The sequence below is a fragment of the Equus asinus genome, chromosome 4, assembly GCF_041296235.1.
Source record: "Equus asinus isolate D_3611 breed Donkey chromosome 4, EquAss-T2T_v2, whole genome shotgun sequence".
In the NCBI taxonomy this organism is placed as follows: Eukaryota; Metazoa; Chordata; class Mammalia; order Perissodactyla; family Equidae; genus Equus; species Equus asinus.
In genome coordinates this window covers 46458772-46477707 of record NC_091793.1, presented here as the reverse complement: position 1 = coordinate 46477707, position 18936 = coordinate 46458772, and the positions used below count along the sequence as shown (strand labels likewise).

The 18936-nt window shown below is 32.9% G+C and overlaps 1 protein-coding gene across 2 annotated transcripts in view; it reads left to right on the top strand.

The window, feature by feature from the left end:
- Window positions 1-18936, top strand: part of LRRIQ1 (leucine rich repeats and IQ motif containing 1) — a 225161-nt gene that overhangs the window by 52040 nt on the left and 154185 nt on the right. For both annotated transcript variants that reach the window (XM_070507201.1, XM_070507200.1), the window contains 2 exons: window positions 14217-14410; window positions 14949-15076. In XM_070507201.1, the coding sequence (XP_070363302.1) occupies window positions 14217-14410; window positions 14949-15076 (322 nt within the window). The remainder of the gene's footprint in view (window positions 1-14216; window positions 14411-14948; window positions 15077-18936) is intronic.

Sequence of the window (18936 nt, the reverse complement as noted above, 5' to 3'; positions counted from 1 at the left end):
GATATTATCCCCTTGTTTTTTTTTTTTATTACTTTGTAGTCAGAGCATACAAAGGAAATACAAAACTGTAGAATCATTTTGAGGTTTTGATGTTCTTTTCCTCTGGAGGTCTTTATCATTTAGAGCTGTAAGTATTAGCAATCTCTGTGTAGCTAACTCCGTATATTGGTATTGAGATTATTTAAAGTGTGGCCTCAGTACCTTGGGAGCCATTCTACATTAGGATTAATGTATAGTACATGGAGGTCCCAGACAAAGTAAGGTAGGGATTCATTAGGCCTCCTTCTCTGAGGAGAAGCCTGGAGCACAAATTTTGACCTCCTAGTGCTTTAAGCTGTCCTTTCTCAGAATTAATAAATATCCTGAATGATGTGCTCATCTCACTCTTCTGGAACTTAATCCTCTTATTCTGTGATACCATTTTAGTTCTTTAATGCCTTGAGCAGATATGTTTATATTTTGTCATTTTTTTCTAGTTATCAGTGGAAGACTTGTTTCTGTACTCCATCATTACTGTAAACAGAAAGCCTGTGCTACGTTTTTTACTTTTCTCCCTCTTGTCTCTCGTCTTCTTTTTAGTTGATTGGTATGTTTTTCCCCCTAGTTTTCTCTTTTTTCTCAATTCTTTTGCTGGATATATATTTTATTAATTTACTGCTCACCATAGAAATTATAAAATGCATTCATTTATTGCATCTTAATTGATATCTTTACCTCAACTTTCCTGACATATATGTTTGTTGTTCAGGATTTTAAATGTATTTTTATTTAACTCTTCAAGGAACAGATTATGGTTGTTTTATACCGTTAAAGTTTGGCTATATTTGCCCATATTTATTGCTTTTCTGCCCTTTATTCTTCTTTCATTTAAGATCTTATATCACTTTGCTTCTTCCTGATACAGATCCTTTAAAATTTCTTCTGGTAAGAGAACTAGTTGGTGGAAAATTCTATCAGATTTTGTTTGTATGTAGATGTCTTTATTTAGTATTCGTGTTTGAATCATAATTTAACTGGCTGTATTTTTCTAAGTCGAAGATTTTTTTTTCAGTACCTTTTAGATATCATTCCATTGCTTTCACTGTTGCTATTAAAAAGTCAGCTGGCGGGGCTGGCCCCGTGGCCGAGTGGTTAAGTTCGTGCGCTCCGCTGCAGGCGGCCCAGTGTTTCGTTGGTTCGAATCCTGGGCACGGCCATGGCACTGCTCATCAGACTACGCTGAGGCAGCGTCTCACATGCCACAACTAGAAGGACCCACAACGAAGAATATACAACTATGTACCGGGGGGCTTTGGGGAGAAAAAGGAAAAAATAAAATCTTTAAAAAAAAAAAAAGAAAGAAAGAAAAAAAAAAGTCAGCTGGCAGTTAAATTTCTGAAACCTTAAGGGTATTTTCTGTCTTTTTCAAGTATTTTTCTCTTTGTCATTGCTGTTGTGCACTTTTACTCTGATATGTCTAGGTGTGGATTTCTTTTTGCTTCATCCTGTTTAGTGTTTGATGCAATTATTGAATATGTAGCTTGCACTTTTTAATTTTCTCTATTTGTCAGCCATATCACTTCAAATGTTTTTTCATCCTCATTTCATCCTCATTTCTTCTTCTGAAACACTGGATATATATTAGATATTCTGACTCTAGCCTTCATATTTCCTACATTCTATCTTACTATCTCTCTCTGCTGCCTCTAGGTAATTTCTACATATCTGTATTCTAGGTGACAAATTCTGACTTGCTGTTAATCTTGGTCATTGAGTTTTTAAGTTCAGTTAATTCTAATTTTCATGTGGGTCTGGTTTTGCTAGAATTCGTTGTTTCTGCTAACTCTTACTTGTTGTACTTTATTTCATGTCATTTTTTTTGTCACTTGTTTTTTCCCTTGGAACTTAAGTTTTGTGATTATTCTTAGATATGGGATGAAAGTTTGTTCTTTAGAGAGGGTTTTTCAGATGCTGAGGGACACAAACAATCTGCAATCATTTGTGCTATATTTTTGGTGGAATTTCTCTGGCTGCCATTAGAGTGAGTTTGAGCTGCAAACCTATGGGAGAGTCAGATTATGCTTATTATTTTAAAAGGAGAATTTTTTTCCTCTTACTGAATCCTGAGATTTGAGATAGACAGTTTAATTTCCTGTCCTGCGGTTGGGTATAGCTGATTGGGGTTCCAGATTTATGTGGTATTGTCTGTTATACTTGCCTTCTCTTGGTGAATTTTGAATTTGTTTCCTCAAACTCTGAGGCTAAAGAAATTGATCTTTGTATTCAGCAGATTTAATGAGTTTTCTCACACTGAAAACTGTTTTTTTCTAATTTCTAGAAAAAATTGTCACATACCGCTATTAAGAAAATAAAACTGTAATAAACATAGCTAACACCTGAATAGAAATTTGAAAGTCTTTGAGGAATAACAAATGTAAAATGATAAACAAAATGTCCTCCTATATGAAGGAGGAATATTAAAGGTGAAAAAAGGTGGCAAAATAAGAAATCACTTAAAATGAACATTGTTTGTAACTATTCGGCTGATGATGCCTACTTTTCATGTGTAAATAAATGTACTTAGGGTAATGTTTAATTACCTTAAATTTTAAGAAAGTTTAGGTAATTAAGTTTAATTAAATGTTAGAAATTGTTTAATAATACTTGTGATTGAGTATATATAGAGAGATATGCTTTAGGCATATATTTTATATTCTAATATTAAAATAAGTTAACATTTTAGTACTACTTTTGAGGTGGTACAGCCAGAAATTTACCACTACTGAAATAGGAAATCAACTTGAATTTTTAAAAAGTACAATGATTTATAAGGAAAGCAACTATTGAAATATATTGTTATTATAAAATTATAAAATAATGTTATTATAAAATTATAAAATAATCTTATGGTGAATAAAAATCATCCACATGTGAATTACTGGTTGGAAACATTCATTTTCAACCAATTTTCCTATAAACAATTTATTAAGTTAGGACATATTTAAAAACTCATGAAAGTGTTGTTAAGCAATAGAGCAGGAAATTATATGAAAATGTTTTGACTTCAAAATTTTAGACTATTTATTGCCTTCCTCATGCTAAAAATGGTAAAATTATCTCATTTACACTTCCATCTCCCCCTTCCAATTTTGTCAGTTATATATTTTTTGTTGTTCAGTAGTTTATTAAAAGATGTGCTTTTGATTAATCTATTTGAGACAATATTAACTCCTCTTTGAGAAAATAGAATAAATTAGGATATTTACACTTTTTCCAATTTTCTTCTCCCCTCACAATTTTTGGTTTTCACAGCAGGATTTATGACATCACATCAGGATTTATGAGTCTATCTGTATATCCTTTAGCAGCATTAGATCTGTATAAAAATGGATCAGTACCAGTCCCAGTCCCTTTTTTTTAAATTGAGGTCATAATAGTTTATAACATTGTGAAATTTCAGTTGTGTATTATTTGTCAGACACAGTATAAATGTGCCCCTTCACCCCTTTTGCCCATTCCCCAACTCCCTTCCCCTCTGGTAACCACTAAACTGTTCTCTTTGTCTGTCTGTTAGTTTATATTGCACATGTGAATGAAATCATACAGTGTTTGTCTTTCTCTGTCTGGCTTATTTCACTTAACATAATACCCTCAAGGTCCATCCATGTTGTTGCGAATGGGACAATTTCATCTTTTTTAATGGCTGAGTAGTATTCCACTGTATATATATATATATATATATACCACATCTTCTTTATCCAATAATCAGTCAATGGGCACTTGGGTTGCTTTCACTTCTTGGCTATTGTGAATAATGCTGTAATGAGCATAGGGGTACATAAGTTTCTTTGAATTGTCGATTTCAAAGCCTTTGGATAAATACCCAGTAGTGGGATAGCTGGATCATATGGTAGTTCCAATTTTAATTTTTTGAGAAATCTCCACAGAGTTTTCCATAGTGGCTACATCTGCTTGCATTCCCACCAGCAGTGTATGAAGGTTCCCTTTTCTCCACACCTCTCCAACATTTGTTATTTTTTGTCTTGGTTATTATAGTCATTCTAATAGGTGTAAGGTGATATCTTAGTGTAGTTTTAATTTGCATTTTCCTAATGATTAGTGATGTTTAACATATTTTCGTGCACCTATTGGCCATCTGTAGATCTTTTTTGGAAAAATGTCTGTTCATATCCTCTGCCTATGTTTTGATTGGGTTGTTTGTTTTTTTGTTGTTGAGTTGTATGAATTCTTTATATATTTTGGAGATTAACCCCTTGTTGGATATATGATTTGAAAATATTTTCTCCCAGTTGGTGAATTTTCTTTTCATTTTTTCCTGGTTTCCTTTGCCTTTCAGAAGCTCTTTAGTCTGATGAAGTCCCACTTGTTTGTTTTTTCTTTTGTTTCCTTTGTCTGTGTAGACATGGTATTCGAAAAGATCCTTCTAAGACTGATGTCAAAGAGTGTATTGCCTATATTTTCTTCTAGGAGTTTTATGGTTTCAAGTCTTGCCTTCGAGTCTTTGATCCATTTTGAGTTAATTCTTGTGTATGGCATAAGAGAATGGTATAATTTCATTCTTTACGTGCGGCTGTCCAGTTATCCCAACACCATTTATTGAAGAGACTTTCTTTTCTCCATTGTCTGTTTTTAGCTCCTTTGTCGCAGATTAGCTATCCGTAGATGTGTGGTTTTATTTCTGGCCTTTCAATTCGGTTCCATTGATCTGTGTGCCTGTTTTTGTACCAGTACCATGCTGTTTTGATTGCCATGGCTTAGTAGTATAATTTGAAGTCAGAGATTGTGTTGCCTCCAGCTTTGTTCTTCTTTCTCAGGATTAGTTTAGCTATTCAGGGTCTCGTGTTGCCCCATATGAATTTTAGGATTCTTTGTTCTATTTCCAAGAAGAAGTCATTGGGATTCTGATTGGGATTGCATTGAATCTGTAGATTGCTTTAGGTAGGGTGGACATTTTAACTAAGTTTGTTCTTCCAATCCATGTGCGTGGAATATCTTTCCATTTCTTTATGTCATCATCAATTTCTTTCAATAATTATAATTTTCATTGTATAGGTCTTTCACGTCCTTGGTTAAATTTATTTCTAGATATTTTATTCTTTTTGTTGTGGTTGTAAATGGGATTGTATTCTTGAGTTCTCTTTCTGTTAATTCATTATTAGAGTATAGAAATGCAACTGATTTTTGTAGTTGATTTTGTACCCTGAAACTTTGCTGTAGTTGTTGATTATTTCTAATAGTTTTCCAATGGATTATATAGGGTTTTCTATATATAAAATCATATTGTCTGCAAACAGAGAGAGTTTCACTTTTTCATTGCCTATTTAGACTCCTTTTATTTCTCCTTCTTTTTGCCTAATTGTTCTGGCCAAAACCTCCAGTACTATGTTGACTAAGAATGGTGAAAGTGGGCACATTTGTTTTGTTCCTGTTCTCAGAGGGATGGCTTCCAGGTTTTCACCACTGAGTATGATGTTGGCTGTGGGTTTGTCATATGTTGCCTTTATTATGTTGAGATACTTTCCTTCTATGTCATTTGATTGAGAGTTTTTATCATAAATCAATGTAGGATCCTGTCAAATGTTTCTCTGTGTCTATTGAGATGATCATGGGTTTTTACTCCACATTTTGTTAATGTGGTGTATTACATTGATTGATTTGTGAATGCTGAACCATCTTTGTGTCCCCGGTATAAATCCCACTTGCTCATGGTGTATGATCTTTTTAATGTATTGCTGTATTCGGTTTGCTAACATTTTGTTGAGGATTTTTGCATGTATGTTCATCAGCAATATTGGCCTGTAAGTTTCTCTCTTTGTATTGTCCTTGTCTGGCTTTGGTATCAGGGTGATGTTGGCCTCATAGAATGTTTAGGAAGTGTTCTGCCTTCCTCAGTTTTTGGAATAGTTTGAGAAGGGTAGGTATTAAATCTTCTTTGAATGTTTGGTAGAATTCTCCAGAGAAGCCATCTTGTCCTGGACTTTTATTTTTCGGGAGTTTTTTGATTACTGTTTAATCTCTTTACTTGTGATTTGTCTAGTCAGATTCCCTATTTCTTCTTGGTTCAGTTTTGGGAGGTTGTGTGAGTCTAAGTTTATCCATTTCTTCTAGATTGTCTGATTTATTGGCATATAGTTTTTCATAGTATTCTCTTATAATCCCTTGTATCTCTGTGTTATCTGTTGTAATTTCTCCTGTTTCATTTCTAATTTTGTTTATTTGAGACTTCTCTCTGTTTTTCTTAGAGTCTGGCTAAGGGTTTGTGAATTTTGTTTATCTTCTCAAAGAATCAGCTCTTTGTTTCATTTATCCTTTCTACTGTTTTTTTTCTGTTGTTTATTTCTGCTCTAATTTTTATTATTTACCTCCTTCTGCTGAGTTTGGACTTTGTCCTTCTTTTTCTAATTCTGTTAGGTGTAGTTTAAGACTGCTTATTTGAGATTTTTCTTGTTTATTAAGGTGGGCCTTATTGCTATGAAATTCCCTCTCTAGGACTGCTTTTGCCATATCCCATATGAGTTGGTGTGGTGTATTTTTATGCTCATTTGTCTCAAGATATTTTTTGATATATCCTTTAATTTCTTCAATGATCCATTGGTTGTTCAGTATCATGTTGTTTAGTCTTCACATATTTGTCACTTTCCCAGCTTTTTTCTTGTAGTTGATTTCTAGTTTCATAGCATATGGTCAGAAAAGGTACTTGATATGATTTCAATCTTCTTAAATTTATTGAGGCTTGCCTTGGTTCCCAACATATGATCTATCCTTAAGAATGTTTCATGTGCACTTGAGAAGAATGTGTATTCTGTTGTTGTGGATGGAGTATTCTATATATATCTATTAAGTCCATCTGATCTAGTTTCTCATTTAAATCCACAATTTGTTGACTTTCTGTCTGAATGATCTATCCACTGATGTAAATGTGGTCTTAAGTTCTCCTACTATTATTGTGTTGTTGTTAATATGTCATTTTAGGTTTGTTAGTAGTTGCTTTATGTACTTTGGTCCTCCCTTGTTGGGTGCTTATATATTTATGAGTGCTATGTCTTCTTGGTGAAGTCTCCCTCTTATCATTATATACTGCCCCTCTTTGTCTCTCATTACCTATTTTATCTTGAAGTCCACTTTTTTCTGATATAAGTATGACAACACCTGCTTTCTTTTGTTTGCCATTGGCTTGGAGTATTGTTTTCCATCCTTTCACTCTGAGCCTGTGTTTGTCTTTAGGGTTGAGATGTGTTTCCTGGAGACAGCATATTGCTGCATCTTGCTTTTTAATCCATTCAGCCACTCTGTGTCTTTTGATTGGAGAATTCAATCCATTTACATTTAGAGTGATTATTGATATATAGGGGCTTAATGCTGCCATTTGATCACTTGTTTTCCAGTTCTTGTGCATTTCCCTTGTTTCTCATCTTTTGCTTTTTGGACTATGAATTCAGTTTGGTAGTTCTCTATGATGGTTTTCTTCATTTTATCTTTATTTATCATTTGTGTCTCTGTTTTGATTATTTGTTTAGTGGTTACCATGAGGTTTATATAAAAAATCTCATAGATGAGAAAGTCCATTTTCTGATGGCCTATTCTTTCCTTATACTAAGCTGATCCCATCCCTTTCCTCTTCCCCTTCTAAGTTATTATTGTCACAATTTATTCCATCTTGTATTGTAAGTTTGTGGTTAAAATGACAAGATTATATTTATTTTTTATGTTTTCCTTACCTATATCTTTAATGTTGTTATTAAGTGCTTGCTAACCTGTTCTGATAGCTGCAATTTTCTCATTTTGTCTACCTATTTATATCCTTCCTCAAGGCCTTGTAAACCTTTTGTTTTCTTTTTCAAGTATGAGGGCCTTCTTGAGCATTTTTTGTAGCTGGGGGTCTTGTGGCGATGAACTCCCTTTGCTTTTGTTTATCTGGGAAAGTTTTTATTTCTCCCTCATATCTGAAGGATATTTTTGCTGGATAGAGTATTCTTGGCTGAAAATTTTTGTTTTTCAGAATTTTGAATATATCATTCCTCTCTCTCCTAGCCTGTAAGGTTTCTGCTGGGAAATCTGCTGAAAGCCTGATGGGGGTTCCTTTGTAGGTTATTTTCTTCTGCCTCGCTGTCCTTAATATTTTTTCTTTGTTGTTGACTTTTGCCAGCTTTACTACTATATGCCTTGGAGAAGGTCCTTTTACATTGATATGGTCAGGAGATCTATTAACTTCTTTCACTGGTATTTCCACCTTCTTCCTCAGGTTTGGGAAGTTCTCACCTATTATTTCTTTGAACAAACTTTCTGCTCCATTTTCCTTCTCTTCTCCCTCTGGAATACCTATAGTCTTTATGTTTCATTTCCTTATTGAGTTGGAGAATTTCTTCATTTATTTTTTGTCTTAGTTCTTTCTCCTCGTCCATCTGAAGCATATCTATATTTCTGTCCTCTAGACTGCTGATTCTCTCCTCCATAGTGTCAGTTTTATTGTTCAGAGAGTCCAGATTTTTATCTCATCCATTATGTTTTTCATCTCCAACATTTCTGATTGGTTTTTCTTTATAGTTTCAATCTCTTTTGTGAAGCAGTTCCTGATTTAATTGAATTGTCTATTTGTATTTTCTTGTAACTCATTGAGTTTTTTATCATAGATATTTTGAATTCTCTGTCATTTAGATTATAAATTCAGGATTGAATGCTGGCACTTCTCATTTTCCTTTTGATCTGGAGTATTAAAATATTTTTTCATATTGTTTGATGGTGTGGATTTGTGCCTCTGCATAGTGATAGTATTTGTTTGCAGCTTCCACCTGCTGCCACTGGGTGGGAGTCAAGAGCTGTGTATTGCAAGCCTGCCACAACCCCAGCTCACTTGCTCACAGTGGCTGCTTTTCTACTGTATGCACAGGGGCTCTGGCCAACCAGCTGAGCTTGAGTGCTGGGCTGGGAGAGGGGTACTTTCTTTCACCAGTGCAATCTTGGAGGCATTCTCAATTTGCCCTCACTATCTGCTTTCCTTGGATGCTGGCTTGATGAAGACACCCTGGTAATAGCTTAGCCACCTCTATGTGGGGCTTTCCTACAGGCTGTGAGGGAACTTGGAGAGCAAAGGTGTTCCCACGAGCCCCGCCCATTCCCCCTCTACTCTCAGAGCCATGTGCAGTCATGTGCCCTGTGTCACTGCTATTGGGGGAGGGTGAGGAGATCCCCTTACCTCCTTCTACTTCCTCTAGGGAGTCCAGAACCTCCACTTTCAGAAGTATGGCTGCATGGGTCTCTCAGACATCTTTTGTGTTGTGTGTTGGCATATGAATGCTCTTTTCATTGTATCTTAGGTGGGAGAGTGTAAGAGAAGAGCTCACTCTGCCATCATGCTGATGTTACATACCCAGTACCAGTCCTTTTCATGACAACAGCTCCTTTCATGTTTTGCTTATCTGACTTACATAGTTCTTTAGTTCTTTTTAAGTCTTACTTTTCAAAGAAGGGCTAATGGATGCTATATTCCATGAATTTTTTCCTGTTTGAGAATATCTGGCATTGCCATCATAGTTGAATGAGAATATAGCCGTGCATTCCATTTTTAGGTCACACTTTCACTGGTACCTTGTGGATGTTACTCTATTGCATTTTGATATTATATGTTGCTGTGGTAAACCTAGAAGCTAACTTGACTTTTCCCTCCTCGTAATTGATTTCTGCCTAGATACCTGAATGACATTTTCTTTTTCCCTCACTGATAACTTAACCAAGAAACATCTTATTGTCAATAAATCCACATAAGTTTTTTCTGGAATGTAATGTCCTTTTCAAACTACAGAGTGAGTTATCCTTTTATTTCTGGAAAAGTTAGTTTTTTGTATATTTGAAAACTTTTTTGGCTTGGTTCTATTTTCCAGTCATAGCTGATTTATATTTTGGTTGATTTTATCTATCTTTCCCGTCTATTTTTATTTAATTAATTCAATCTATGTCTTTCTATCTTCTACTTCTTCACAATTTATTCTCAAAGTGATTATCTGTTTTTTGTGGACAATTCAATCTTTAGCTGTCTGTTCTGTACAATGATTTTTCTAAAGTATTTGTTAGTTCTGTCAGCGTGTTATTTTGGTCCATTTGTTTGCCTACATCTGCTGTTTTAATATCTTTGAACTCCTGTTACATTAAATTTCTTTAAATATTATTCCATAGCCCAAATCACTTTTAATATATTTTCTTCTTTCCCATTTTTTTCAGGATAGAATCCTTAGTGTATTAGTTATATATTGTTATTAAGCAAAGTACCTCAAAATGTAGCAATTAAAAACGAAAAGCATTTATTATCTCATATTTTCTGTGGGTCAGGAATCTGGGAGTGGCTTAGCTATGTGGTTGTGGCTCAGGGTCTCTCATGAGGTCAAACAGGACTGCAGTTATCTCAAGGCTCAGTGGGGCTGAAAGATATACCTCCAACCTCACTCACATGGTTGGTTGTTTTTGGCAGACCTTAGTTCCACATACTTTTTAGATGATTTCCTTTCCTTTTTCTCATTAAGCTAAGTTTTAGGTTATATAACCAATATATATTAATTAGTAATTAATAGGTATAACTTATGTATATATATTTTAATGCATATCCTCCATCACTGTTATAGTTAGGCCAGTGTTTTAGAGATCCTATTGAGTCTCCTTTTTCCAATTTCACTGAATTTCCTTTAAAACTTTCATTTTAAAATCTAAGAAGTATGCCCTCCTGTTCCCCCATTTTGGCTATATAACAAACCCTTTTGATGGATGACAGCATCAGGTTTTCCCAAGGTCCTTGTCCTATGCAATGCAATTGTAGATGTGTAGATTTTGTTTCAGGTTTACTCAATAGCTAAAAGCGTGTGTATGCAACTTAGGTTTTATATATAGTAATACATCATAGACATCCTTCTATGTCAGATTTCTTCATATTGAAGATTATACGTATTCATTTTATAGATTCTCCATGATTTATTTAACTATTCCCTTACTGATAGACATTTAACTTATCTCCATTTATTTGTTTTTAAATAATACGACAAGGAATTTCTCTATATTTTGCTTTACAAGGAATTTCTCTATATTTTACTTTACAGCTTTGTATTACTATATAACGGATTCCTAGAAGTAGAAATGCTCAGTCAAATACCCTCAATATCTAAAGGTTGAAGTCATGGTAATTCCACCAGATTGGAATTCTAACAGATCATTGAGTAGACTAATTGTACTTTCTCTGTGTATTGATTGAAAATCATGGTGCCTTAATATTTGAAATTAGCTAATAAGCTCTATTTAATTCTTCCTAGCTTAACATGTCACACACTGATGGTTATTTCTTATGTATACAGACAGCCCTAAGGGGGAAGCATGTGTGCCATGTGTGAGGAACAGCAAGGAGGTCAGCATGTTAGAATGAACCAAGGGAAGGGGACAATAATAGAGAATGAGTTCAGAGATAGGGTTTTGTGGGCTATTTTAAGGACTTTGGAGGCCCTTCTCTCCAGTATCAAATTTCTAATAAGTAGTCTACACTCATTGTCTTCACTTCCATTGCACTGTGGCTTCCATCCTGATTACACCATTGATGCCTCTAGCAAAAGTCTTCAGCTGCTTCATCACTGCCACTGCAGTGGCCTATTTCAGACGCCTTTGCCACCCTGGCTCACACTGTTGACCGTATATAAGTTAGTGTAGGGAAAAATGCCTTTGATAATTGAAGAATATATATTATTTTAATTTTATTTTTACTAACCACTCCCATCATCACAGAATTCTGTTTGCCTTTTCCTTTTTTCCTCTCCAAATTGTTTTTCTGCCTTATTGGCTGTTTTCTTTCAACTTCTTATGCCAAATACTTTACCTTTCCTCAGTGTGTAACCTAATGTTTCATTCTTGGTTTGTGTGTTGGCTGACCTGTGAAAAGTTTCACAAATGCATTCCACACTCTAAATAAGCTAATCGAAAATTCTATTTCTGGTTAGCTCTGAAAGACCTAAGAACAACGTTCATGGCTTTTAAAAATATTAAGCTTATGAAAATAGATTGTTAAGATGTTTAAATATTTGATAAATGACATTTTATTTCACACAGCTACAAATTTATGTTAATTAGAATTTCCTTCTACCTGGAATGCCTTTTATCTGCTTCAGTGGGTTAATCAATGTTCATTAGATGTGATCATAAGGTATGCTAAACTCCAAAGTATTTTCTATTTCAGCAGACTTTAAATTACATTGTACCTAATCTATATTTATTATTATATGTAATATATTATTTCTAATCCCTTGGAATTGATCATGTATAATTGATCTGTTTTAATCAAATACCTTATAGGGAAGAACAACTCACTCCTGATAACATCAGATAACAATTTTCTCTAAGTCATAATTGCTGTTATACATTACAGGAAAATACCCGTTCATTGAGCCTAGATAAATATTTAAAAATGTAAGATTACTGCCTGAATTTAAATTTCAGTCTGTCTTTTCATTTATAGGTCTTCTATGCATTTTCCTGCTTCTCTTAGATATTGCATACTTTATTTAACATTATAAGAAAATTTACTTTTTAGTATAAAAACGTATTCTTTTTTATGAGAAATAATCATCTGTAACATTAAGTTGCTTTATTTGACTTAAACTGTTAGAGAAACTGTGACTTTTAAATGTTATTTTTCTTGAAATGTATCTCTATGAAGTATTTTTACAATACACTCATAATCCTGAGTAATACTGTATATAATAATAGTATCTGAATTTTTAAAATATGCAGAATCAAGTTTTCTTGTGAGATCTTGGTAACATAATTTGATTCCTCCTTTTATTTCTTCATTTTTTGATACAAGCAGGCTGTCTGTCCTTTCTTTATGTAAATCACAATATGTAATCAAAAGACTAAATCTTGGGTTAAATGCTTTAAATTCCTTCAGGATAGATTTATTACATGAATTCTAGATATTCGTTTGTATACATAATTATGTTTCCTTCGAGATTATCCTTCAATTTACTATCAAATAAGTTTTGGTAAAAAAACTCATGTATATTCCAACATTTAATTGAAGAAAATATTTTGTGGAGGTTTGTCAAGAAAATCAGAATGAAGCTGAATTCTCCAAGGTTTAGCCTCAATGACTTGCATATGTACAATAATCACAGAAGACATTCTGCTTGCTGGTACTTACTCTAGACCTTAAAAAATACTTCCTTTTTCCAGAATTGCATATTTCGTGTAACACGGTAGTAGCTACAGAGAACATATATGGTCCAATAATCAATTTAAACAACATTTTCTAGATTTTTAATATCTTCTGTGAAACTTTTACAGACTTCCTTAGAGTCTCTTTCCAATGTTAACTCTGATGGCTTATTTAAACAACCTTCTCAACTTTTTCCTTATGACCTCTGAGCTATAGTCTAAGTGCCTTATTGTATTTCTTAGATAGTATCATATTGATTTTAAGTTTATCTAGGCAAAGAGGAGGCCACTTGTGACAATCTCGAAATACCAGAAGAATATGCTAATATTTCATTAATTTTAATACAATTGCAACTACTTCATTTGGGAATCTAAGGTAGCTATCTCAATGATAGAAAAATGGCATTCTAATGTTATACATTCAACCCTAAGCAACGATTCAAAATTCAAAGACCCTGAAACTGAGATGAAAACTTTTTTTTTTAAAGATTTTATATTTTTTCTTTTTCTCCACCAAACCCCCCTGGTACATAGTTGTGTATTTTTTTTCTTAGTTGTGGGTCCTTCTAGTTGTGGCATGTGGGACACCACCTCAGCGTGCTTGATAAGAGGGTGCCATGTCTGCACCCAGGATTCGAACTGGCGAAACCCTGGGCTGCCAAACTGGAGCCCGCAAACTTAACCACTCGGCCACAGGGCCTGCCCTGAAAACTGTTGTTTTAAAATGAGTCCTTCTATGTCTCCCTTGTTCCATTGTTATTTGAATATAAAACATTAAGTGCCCAATGTATGCCTTTTAGTATTTTGTTCAATTTTAAAGTGATATATGTCATTCAAAAATATATCTCTTAGATACAAGTTTAAATAATAATACATTTTACACTTACACATTTTTCACCAGGAAATTGGGCTGTCTTCACTTATAATAAGAAATATTGGGAAATATAAAGGTACAACTATTAAGAAAAGATTGAAACTCTCCTTTAGAGTCTGAAAGAATGTATGATACAAGTGATTTTGGAAAATTTTTCTTCCAGGTGGCTTAGAATCTTTGAAAAATCTTCAACGACTAATTGTGGACCACAATCAGTTAATTAGTACGAGAGGGCTTTGTGATACTCCTACCATTATATACCTGGATTGCTCATATAATCATCTTACTGAAGTCGAGGGCATTGAAAACTGTGGATTGCTCCAAATACTGAAGTTACAGGGAAATTATCTAAGTGAGGTAATTGCTTTGAATTAGTTAATTTCTGTGATTAACACAATTTTTTTTGATAAAAATATCAACTGCACGTTTTAAAAGCAATTTTGATTAATTTTTCTTTGTTCTTTTTTGCTTATCAGCTGTATTTGATTTCTAATTTACTTTAACACTGTTATGTACCTTCCTCTAAAAAGTATTCAACATAGTAGAATATTTTATAAGGAAATCTAATTTAACATTAGTTTTTCATAATACTGAAACATAATAAATCACAACCTTTCAGTTATATTTCAGTATATAAGTGAGACCAAACTTATCTATCATGAAATTCTAATTAAAATTTGTAAAAAGTACTTTTTATTAAAAAACAAATTCTAATTATGAAGTTAATTATTGAAAGTTTTATTCATACTAAAATTCTTATAATATACTTTGATTTATGGTATGCTGTTTACCAGAAAATGTCTGTTGTTAGTTTTGGTAAGTTTTATATTTTAAACGTGGTTAAATGACAACAATATTTTGCTTAATATAAGCTAATGGCCAAATTTAAATATAGCTTCCATCCTTGGAGAATCATGTTCTACTAAGAGAATTGCACTTGAATGATAACAGCATTTCAACTGTGGAAGCATTTTCTTCATATTGGCTCCCTTTACTACAGAACCTGACGCTCTCTCAAAACAGGTAAAAATATACTTTGCTTAAGTTTAAGTGGAGTGAATGATTACTTAACATAAATGTGTGATCTTCATAACAAAGTAGAAAAGCTGTTCAGTGTTTCCGGTAATTTGATGAAGGTGCATCACAACAAATTATTACATATAGATAGAACTTTATAAAATTTAAAAAGTTAAAGTTGTGTACTGATACACTCTCAAATTTTAGTAGAATTTTAATTGTGACTTATCCTACTCATTTTCTTTCTTCTCAAAGATATACTTGTAGGAATCTCTCAGGTCAGGTTTGCTTATATTTGTAAAGAATATAGTCCTTGGAAATACAGGAGGTAGTTAATTTAATTCAGAAGGATGTCTCATTCTCTCAAGTGGTACTTATTAAGTCCTGGAAGAACAATTTTGAATCTGCTCTCAACTTCCATGTCTTTTTGTAACTGTTAAGATTGATTTAAATTCGATTTCCCTAAGGATATAAAGTAACACTTTAAAAAAATACCTTGACGTTAAATTGAGATGTGTACCTGCCACAGAAGATCCATTTGAAACCACCAAACATCTGGATCTTTGCAGAGAATAACTGTCTAAAACCAAAACAGGAGCACAATATGTGTATGTCTCCCTCCACTGATATTTCATTGAGACCTATTCACGCTAATATGATTAATTTGTTCATCAAAGGCACATGGAGTAAGGGAAAGAAACCACCTTTAACAAGAAATTCCTTCTTTAAGTTACACGGTTCCTACAAAACAAGTGAATAGGGACAATCCAAGGTTAATATATATGCCTCTTTTTTCCCCCAAAACTTAGTTTTCTCTCAATCTCTGCCACAATAGTGCTCATCCTTTCAGCATGTATGTCCCACATGATTTAATTTCCATGTATTAGACTATTGCACTATTTGACAAGTCAAAAACTGAATCTGTATTAAAAAATTCCCTCAAATTCTTTTAATCAGATCTAAAATATGGAAGTTGATTTGGTTTTAAAATGACATTTATTCTAGAGCCAGCTCTAGCAGATAACACTGTTTAAGTAATTTGGGCCATCACAAACCCATTGAATCTTTTCACAATATTTTTCAGGTAAGAAATACAATTTCAATAGAAATCCTCAGGTATGCTTTGGACATATGTAGTAAATCTCTCAGTAATTGACATATCTAGCGTATTTTGTAGAAATGGATCTCAAGCCACATTAATGAGCCTAATAATATTTAAAGAGATTAGAAAATATTTAAATCAAGAACATGTTTTGAAAAATAATGCCTTTAAGTTTTTTGGACAATTTAAATCATCAAAGAAATATTCTACTTTTAGAAGTTAAAAGTAGTAGTAGTTAATAGATTTTTGCCCTATCAATCTGGTATGACTAAGAATTATCATAAACAAGACTATTAAAATGTTTTAGAGTTGATAACAATAATTGGGATACTTAAAGCAAATAATCCTTATTTATAATTTTGTTTGCTTTGCCTTATAACATTTGGATATTGAGGTGGTGTTTGCTATTTTGGGGGATCAAAACTGAGTAATATGTCATTACCCTTAAAAAACTCTTAAGAATAATAGAACTTAATCTTTTGAACTTAACTATATTTTAAAAAGAGGTAAAATTATTATATAATATATAATATTTTGAATTTTTAAATAATACTGTCACTTATATTTGAATGTATTTTTGTGAATCTCTCAAAGCTCTTTGCACGTGTAACCTGCTGTCATTTTTGGAAGTGTGAAGGGAGAAGGCCTGAGGGCTCCAGGGAAATGTGATTTATAGAAATGGACATAACCACAGGAAAATCATTTCCTAAAATCATAGTGAAAAGTAATTCAACCTTGGGATTTTTCACAATAAGCTAATAACATTAACTGTAGAAATTACCCATCTTACATTAAGCTTCTACATGTACATTAACTTTTTCAGAACAACACCAGGTTTGGTAAAACTTAAAGTCAGCAGATTCGGGTTTGAATTTTGAATCTACAACTTATCTGTCAGTTGATGTTGAAGAACTCTCTTCTCCTTACCTGAGCCTCAGTTTTTTCACGTGTAAAAGGGATAGTAATACCTACGTTACCTAATTAATGAGACTTTAATGATGATCAAAAGGAAAATGTATGTCAATATATTTTGCAAACCTGAGAAGAATTTTATAAATGTGATAGTTGGATTGTGGTTGGTGTGTTTTTTAAATAGCATATATTTTTCTTTTAATTTTTGATAAATATTTTCATAGCAAGGAAGAAATTATGTGTCCATATGCTTTTTTCCCCAACAAATGAAATACATATAAAGAATGATACTTAGTACATATTGTTTGAAATACTGTTTCATCTTGACTTATGTTTTAAATTTGCATTAGGACATGTGACTGTTTTAAGTTTTTCTCAGTGGAGCTCTAATTGGAAGACTCTCTGGCTTCATAAGCCTTTCTAACTTCCAGTGAGACTCTAAGTAGGAGCAGAAAGTGGAAACTATTACCCATTGGCTGCTCATTGTACAAATCTTTTGCTTTTTGTCGTCTTTGAAATTTATATCTTTTTAATGCCCAGGGCTAATGTGACAAGGTCAAATGGTATTAGGTTTTCACTAATGTCCTTTGTCTTTCTGGTTTGAATTTTCTTGAAAAAGAATATACACAGAATGTCAGTAAAAGGAAAAGTTAGAGGTTTGAAAAAAAAGATTCTACTATTAGGTTTCTGCCATCCTAATGAATAGTCATAAAGGTGAATGAATAGCCAGTTTTCTTGATTAAAATTTCCAAAAAAGAAAAAGAACATGATCCTAAAAGCATGGTTATCTGAAAAGATAAAACTTCAATATTATAAAAATATTTGGCCAAACCAAACATTTTTTTTACTTAGACTGATTTTTGTAAAAGCAATTTTTATTTTTAATTTTAAAACTTTACTGGTTATTTTTACTTGATGTCTTCACATAATTTATCTGCTATCTATATGTTGCCATATAACTTATTGGTTAAAAAAATGAGATGTTCTGCAAAAAGAGAAAAACTCAACTATTAATCTTTCAAAATTCTTCTAGGAGATGGGTAAAGATTTAGTATTAGAAATATAGTAAAGGTACAAAACAAATAAGAATGTTCTTGTTAATAAATACATTTATTAGAATTATATTTTCACTTGAAGAACTTAAATTTCTTACTTGTAATAATGATCTACAACGTGCCTGAGTTAGAAATGTCATAAAATTAGGACTTAAATCCACTAATCATGTATTGAAAAAGTTGTAAGTTTCTTCCTTCCTTCTTTCTTTTTTTCTTTTTCAGTGTACATGTGACATTTCAGTAAATTTTACTATTAAAGAATGTGTATGCAAATAACAAATTGTATGTATAAATGTAATGGCCAATATTTTAATACTTTTGTTACCTTGGATTTTTTTCCCCCGGAAATTGTTTTTAAGAAGTGGTGTTGTATACGTTTTGTATAAATAGTAATATTGTAGTTAAGATTGGTTACATTCAGAGAGATCTTCTTCCAGCCTCATTATTTAGTCTATTTCTTCATCAGTAGTATATTCTGTCTCTGCTAATGCAGAACAGGATAGTGCAAGAGAGGAGTCAAGGTCGATACAAGGCTTAGTTTTATGCCAGAACCATGAGGCTTCCTGTTCATTATTCTGTAAGCTTCTGACCTTAGAATAATAGTAGGTTTTTTTTTTTTTCCATGGCAGGGAGTTGGTAAAAATAAAGATGTAAAAATCTCTTCCAGGACAACTGGAGGGACAGTATAAAAAACAAGAAAGTAAAAGAAGTAGAAATTAATGCATGCCTCTTTTTTCTTGGTACCAGAAGTACTCCTTTAATTGGAGCATATTTTGAACATTTATGGATTTCCAACA